This window comes from Silene latifolia, chromosome 1 (assembly GCF_048544455.1).
Source record: "Silene latifolia isolate original U9 population chromosome 1, ASM4854445v1, whole genome shotgun sequence".
NCBI lineage: Eukaryota > Viridiplantae > Streptophyta > Magnoliopsida > Caryophyllales > Caryophyllaceae > Silene > Silene latifolia.
The window spans coordinates 191,278,961-191,286,527 of NC_133526.1; the positions used below are offsets into that span (position 1 = coordinate 191,278,961).

Here is a 7,567-nt window from a genome sequence, read left to right on the forward strand (position 1 = left end):
GGTGGTTGGTGATTGAGGGGATCCGAGAAGATGGTTGTTGTCAGGCTCGATTATGAATGGTCGGCTGGTGGATTTTTGTTGTTGTTTTAGCACGGATTCGCAAGTGTGTGAATGAGGGACGAAGGTGAACTGTTGTGGTTGATTGATGACGGAATTGAGTCGTGGTAGGCCTGGTAGCTGCTCTTGATCGATGTTGCTCGCAGGTCGAAATTGAACCACGAAATGACAGCCATGGTTGTCGAAACATGGTGTTTAATGCGGCGTCGAGGTGAGAAAATGAAGCTAGATATGGTGCTCGTTTTCTGGGCTGCTCGTGGTGGTGCGATTCAAGGAGTTCCGTTGTCTTATTAACGACGGTCGTCCCATCAGAAAAGGGAAATCTAGCTTCATGGCTGATGTGAAGTGTTATGAGTTCAACTTTTGGTAGGTGAGCTTGATGAGTGATGTCGGTTAACTGATCTGGAATTCATTGTGGTCCTTGTTTTGCTTATTTGGGGTTTGTAGGATCTAATAATGCCTTTGAAATGGCAATGCTGAACTTTCAGTCCCCATCGTCTGGTTCTTTTTTCCTTTTCCATTTGTTTTGGTTTAGTATAGTCGTATAGTCTATAGTGTATGCCTTGAATATCGTCAGAAAGCTGCATTTGCCAATTGCCGTACTTGTCATTCGTTTCTGAGCATAGTGATACTCATAATGTAGGTATTGTGATGATCAGAGTCTTAGGATAATCAGATAGGACCAACTACATAATTCATCCATATCCGCATCCTTCGGAATTTTTACTCTCGACAATTTGAATGGTATCGTGTATTTGTAATTTTTGCTAATAATAACTTGAAATTAATTGTGACTATATTTTAGCAAGGCAATCTTTGCATTGTTAATTTGAATTTCAAAGTGACACCGGAATAACATCACAATAACACCAAAATAACAATAACACCAGAATAACAGCACAATAACACGTGGTAAAAAAAGAGTAAAAAAATCAAAGTAGTAAAAAAAAAAATCAAAGTGACACCGGAATAACATCATAATAACACCTGAATAACAATACCATCAGAATAACAGCACAATAATACGTGGTAAAATATAGTAAAAGAAATCAAAATAGTAAAAAAATCAAAGTGATACCGCAATAACATCACAATAACAATGAGAATAACAAATAGAATAACGTGTGGTAAAAAAGAGTAAAAAAATCAATGTGGCATAGGAATAACATCACAATAACAAGTAGAATAACAAAGACAATAACACGTGGTAAAAAAAGAAAAAAATCAAAATCGTAAAAAAAATCAAAGTAACAGCAGAATAATATCAAAATAACAGCGGAATAACAATAACAGCACAATAACATGTAGTAAAAAAAAATCAAAGTCGTCAAAAAAATCAAAGTAAAAAAAAAATAAAAGCACAATAACATGCGGTAAAAAAAGAGTAAAAAATCAAAGTAGTTAAAAAAATCAAAGTGACACCGGAATAACATCACAATAACAAAGAATAATAAAGTAGAATAACAAAGCACAATAACATGTGGTAAAAAAATTAAAGTCGTAAAAAAAATCAAAGTGACAGCAGAATAACATCACAATAACAGCGGAGTAACAATAACAACATAATAACACGTGGTAAAGAAAAAAAAAAGGAAAAAAAATCAAAGTCTTCAAAAAAATCAAAGTGACAACAGAATAACATCACAATAACAGCGGAGTAACAATAACATGCGGTAAAAAAAGAATAAAAAAATCAAAGTAGTAAGAAAAATCAAAAGTGAAACCGGAATAACATCACAATAATAGCAGAATAACAGTAGAATAACAGCACAATAACACGTGGTAAAAAAAAATTAAAGTCGTAAAAAAAATCAAAGTCGTAAAAAAAATGAAAGTGATGTAGAATAACATCACAATAAAATGAGAATAATAACAAAGACAATAACACGGGGAAGAAAAAAAGAAAAAAAAATCAAAGTTGCAAAAAAATCAAAGTGACAGCAGAATAACAGCACAATAACACGTGGTAAAAAAAAGAGAAAAAAAATCAAAGTAAAAAAAAAGCACAATAACAGCATAATAACACAGAGGTAAAAAAATAAGAGTAAAAAAAATTTCAAGTAAAAAAAAAATCTGGTACAAAACGAAAAAGAAAAAAAAGGTAACATAATGAGAAAATTAAAGAAAAACATCAGAGAAAAAAAAAAGAAAAGTGGTAAAAAAAAGCACAATAACAGCATAATAACACGAGGTAAAAAAAAAAGTAAAAAAAAAAGTAAAAAAAAAAAAAAAAAAAAGTAAATGACAGTGTTTTTATATGACATGTAAGATTAGATCTTGACCATTCATCTCTAATGTAATCTAATGGTTGAGATTTCCCCAACTCACAACTCACCATAAGAACCAACTCACCAAATCCAATCTCTATATATATATATATATATATATATATATATATATATATATATATATATATATATATATATATATATATATATATATATATTGTGTTTATTAGTATAATCAAGACTTAGAAATTTCAAGATAACGATTTGTAGATGACGATGAGCGAGTGGCGGTTTAGAAGTGGTTTGGAAAGGTGACTGTCCGGTGAGGGACTCGCGGTGGTTTGGAGCTTAGGGGAGCTTTGATCAGTCTTGTTCTCAATCTTATTTCCTGCTTAATTCTGATGACGATTTGACGGGGTCTATCCAATTTATGCGTCATTGCCTTGCTTAATTAGTGTAGTTGGAATCATCTTCCTCATTAACTTCAAGTTCGACTCAGATCTCTCCCGATCATTTGCATGTTCGATTGTTCAATTAATCGGCCTCGGTTTTTTGTGAATTGTGAAGGATGGAGATGAGTCTGTTGGATGTGTATTTTATAGTGATTCTCTTAGATTGTTTTGAGAACTGATTAGCTATATTTTTGGAAGGATATCATACATATCTCATTCACACTTCATTGTGAAATGATTATTCTTACTTCCGTTGATTTAGGAATCAGTCATTTTTTTAATTCCCTTAACACTTTTCTCCCTTAAATAACGGCAATCAGTTCTCAAACTTTAGAATTTTAGGATTAGATTACTGTTATAACTGATTTAGCATATAATCTACATGATTTTAGCATTTGCCATATTAACTTTTGGAAAATCTCCATAATTAACATAATTAAATCAAAATAATTTTAAAAGAGCAATATCCTATTCCAAAGAGTGAATATTCCATTTTGAATATGCAATATCCTAATCTAATTCAATATGCCAGATTCGTTTTTTTTAATGGTTTACTGTGTATTTTTTTTTCAATTATTCTAATACTCTAAAATAGCGACACGTCATCCTGAAATGAAAATTTGTGATGCCATGTCAGCTTTTTGGCAGCTGCATTAAAGAAATATATGATGATATATGATTGGCAATAGAGGGGTAGCCCCTTGCCTTATAAAGTGATAACGCCTCTCTTCTTTTATCAATATGGGACATTCACATGTGGAAATATATGGGTGATTTTCTTCACAATCATCGATCATTAGATTCAATACAAATTATTAAGATCATTTTAGGCAGGTGTACTATAGAAGATTAACTATAACCACTACAGTGTATAGTATTTGTGTGATAGCTATCTCAATCAACAGAAGGTTAAGTTTAAGTTGATGGTTGAAATTTAATTGATAGACTAATACTTTATTAATATGGAATATCCGAATATGTGGTATGTTATCAAGTTTAGTTAAATTATGAGTCTTTACTATTCTTTAATATTAATGAAAATGTGCATATATTATAATAAATCGGAAAAAATTGGAAGAATCAAATTCTTGTATAAGACATTTGATAATGTCTCAGTCTCACCTACTCATGCATCAGCTCACTAATTTACGTGGTTTTCATACATACTCCGTACATTTGAGCTACTATTCTACTACCTCCTATTCAGGATTTTCTTCCCTATTTCCTTATTCAGTTATTCGGGTTTTCTTTCCTATTTCTTTTTTTGGGTTGATTTGTGTGATCCAAATTCAATGGCATATGGGGTGATGTGTTTTGTGTGGTTCAAATTAACTTTCTTATTTCTTGTGCAAAAAGTAAGGGAAAGAATATAGTGAATAAGAAGGAGTATATAAACAAGTAAACAACCATGACGTGAAGAGAGATTTTATCAATCTACTTTCCTCGAGAGAGGTAGTAAAAAAAACTCCCTTGCGGTACAATCCTCATTGTGAAAAAAGGTAAAAAGAAATAATTTACTCCGTATATGCCTTGTAGACTACCTTTTTTTTATAAGGAAAGGAAACTAAGTTGAATGAAATCCAATTTATAACATCCTCACGGATGTGAACGGTAAAGAAAGTCGAAACTTTTAATTTACCAAAAAAAACACATAAAATAACTAATAGAGATATAGGGCAAAGTAGAAGTTTTCAATAAGAAAGGCAGAAACTTCAAACCACTAGGAGAAAACAATTCCAACAAAAAAAAAAAAAAAAAAAAAAAAAAAAAAAAAACTCAAGAAGATAGACAACAAACAAATCCAAAATCAGAACTTACGAAACTGATGAAAAATGCAAAGAAGAGAAATAAATTCCGATCTATAGACAAGATGCTGGGAAAAGAAGATTTATGATATCAAATCCTTCAATATTAACACTGTTTTGCTAAAATCAATATAGGATATTAAGATTAAAAAAAAATCTAGTTCAATTCTTGAATTAATACCATTATTCTTAAATCTTAGATTAGGTAAAACTCAAGAAAAGTGGGTAGAAGAAATTTCTAATAAGAGAGATGAAGAAAAGTTGAGGAAGAAACCAAAGAGATTCAATCCCATTTCCAATTTCTGGAATTTTTTTGCTTTTTGAGAGGATTTTCTCTCTCTGCCTTGTAGACTACTTACATAATCTCAGAGCTAAACGCCTAAGCACATAGACGAATTTGACATCCAATTTTGAGGATTACTTCCGTCCCAAACATTTACTCCCTCCATACCACGCCAATGGTAACATTGACTTTTTCACACTTGTCGAGACACGTTTTGCAACGTGAATATCTTTAGTTACACATTATTAAAAATTATTAAAATTTGATATTCTTATAGCATTCGCGACGATAAATAAAACAAGATCTCACATGACTATAATTTGTCTTATAGATTAAGAATAATATCGAAGATTCCCCACGATCATGAATAGTGCCAAGATTCTCAATGTTACCATTGGTGTGATAAGGAGGAAGTATTTATATAAAAAAAAGGTAAACAAGTTACTGAACCAGTAGTAAAATTTGTAGACATCCGAAAAATTATTATTTTATTATAAAAAAGATTGTGTACCAAAAATTTTCCTCTGATGATTTTTTTACCTTGTGTTTTTCCCTTGGTATCAAATGAGACACGAGCCAGTCAATACAATATTGGACTAGGGTATTCGAATATAGGACTTATTTTCCACTATATTTCTTTCTTAACCACCAGGCTAAAACCTAGTAATTATTTTTTTACCTTGTAAGTTTATGTCACCAAAGATCCAAGTCTATATAAGAATCAAACTCATCATTTTGATACATTTCATTCCAATTAACACCTTTCTTTAAAGCCGGTGGTGTAAGAAGCATACCCTCAGCCATACTATCTATTAAAGCCGGCATATTAAACAAAGCTTCTTCATCCCAAAATACCCCTCTAGACATATCTTGTGCAACACTCTTTTCTGCACTTATATTACTTCTTGGACAAGTTACTATCTTCTTTTCTTCAATCTTATTATACTCGTCATATAAAGAGGTTGAGGTTGACGATGATGAACAAAGATCAAACCTAGTGGCTTGGAGAGCGGCTAGCCTTATGTCTCGAGCTGAGTTAGACTTAGGTCGGGGAGCAAGCTGAACCGAGTCAGGAAAATTAACAGCAGCTCGCTCCCCTCTTAGAGCTAGGGCAGCTACATCGTATGCCCTAGCTGCTAACTCAGCTGTAGGATATGTCCCTAGCCATATCCTACTCTTTTTATAAGGCTCTCTAACCTCACAAACCCATTTCCCGCCATCCCTATGTCGCACACCACGATAAATAGGATGTCGGGTCTCCTTAAACTTTTTTCTACCTGCCTTCCGTTTTTTCGGAAGGCAGGAAGCTCCACCATGCACAGACACTGGAGTTGATAAAACGGAATGTGAGTCTGAGGATGCTGTATCCTCAGACTCACCGGTACTAGACGCATGAGACGAAATTTGTGTGTTCATTATTATTGTGTGGTACTTGTATGTAAGTACTATGTACAACTATGGAATTAATTGAAATGTCATGGGTGAGAAATGAGGGGTTTATGTAGGAAGTTTGGTTTAGGGTGAATTAATTGAGCACGTGATGGTTTTTGTGTAGGACGTTGTAATAATGCACGTGAAAAACGAGTGTGGAAGATAAAACAACAACGTGGGGTAATAAAGATAACGGCGGTAAGGACGGTACAAGCGACGTTTAATGAGTTCGTTGCCAAGTATTAATGCGTAACGGCGTGTTGACGGCGTTTGAATAAGAATACGAGTAGTTGTTATTCGATCTTTTTGTCCCCCACCGTGCACGCAAATTGATATTGACCTGCGTGCATTTTCAACACTTTCTATGATATTTTCCTAAACTCTTAACGATTATTGACTTGCATGAATCTTTACTGGTGTAAAACCGTCTTACGGTATAAGATCATTAAAATGCAAATTTAAATAACGTGTTAATTTTTTAAATCATTTATTGCACTAGCTCTTATATCTACATTAAGTTAAAGGGAAATGATAAATACAACCCACTGGGTTGTATTTAAACATTTAATACCCTTCTATATTTGGTATTAATTTAAAAATTAGAGAGTAAATTACACATAAATCAATGCAATTAATGTATAAGTTAACTATTTATTAATACAACCCAGTGAGTTGTATTTATCAAAACCCTAAGTTAAATTTATAGAATTATTTTTCACCCTCTTATATACACTTTTTCATCACATATTGTAAAACTTTTTTTTTCTCACATGTACTGAGGGAGGGGCATGAGGTAAAAACATTAAAAAGAAAGTTAATAGACGTTTTAAAATGGAATTGATTCAGATCATGAATGAAGGTTTCACAACTTAAATAAAAAGTCTTGACCTACTCAGTTTTGTATAGGTAGGTAGTAATAAGTCTTATTTATAATCCTTGTACGAAGTAACTTACAATAAAGGTGATATGCCCTATCTTTACCAAAAAAAAATGATGGTTTAAATAAATTTACACTCCCTAAGTTACAACAGTTGTAAATAAGAATTTATGATAACCATGATATTTGTGCTCATTCTGTTATATGAGAAAATATCATAATATAGTAGTATAGAATTGTATTTATAAAAACCCAATTTATCATTTATAGGTCAAAACCCTACAATTATAACTTACAACGAGAGTATAAAACTATTTAAACTAACATTTAATTATATTATTATTCATCCGCGCCTCCCTAAGCTCAAATCCTGACTCCGCCATTAATTATAAGTTTAAACGATTATAAGTTAGACCAACAGTTACATACATAAG

At 32.2% G+C, this 7,567-nt stretch overlaps 1 protein-coding gene across 1 annotated transcript; it reads right to left on the bottom strand.

Moving 5' to 3' along the window:
• Positions 1 to 5,153: 5,153 nt before the first annotated feature.
• LOC141617751 (dehydration-responsive element-binding protein 1B-like) lies at positions 5,154 to 6,297 on the bottom strand. Its single transcript, XM_074434925.1, has one exon. The coding sequence runs from the start codon at positions 6,239 to 6,241 to the stop codon at positions 5,519 to 5,521; it is 723 nt and encodes a 240-aa protein (XP_074291026.1). The 5' UTR covers positions 6,242 to 6,297; the 3' UTR covers positions 5,154 to 5,518.
• Between the last annotated feature and the right edge of the window lie 1,270 nt (positions 6,298 to 7,567).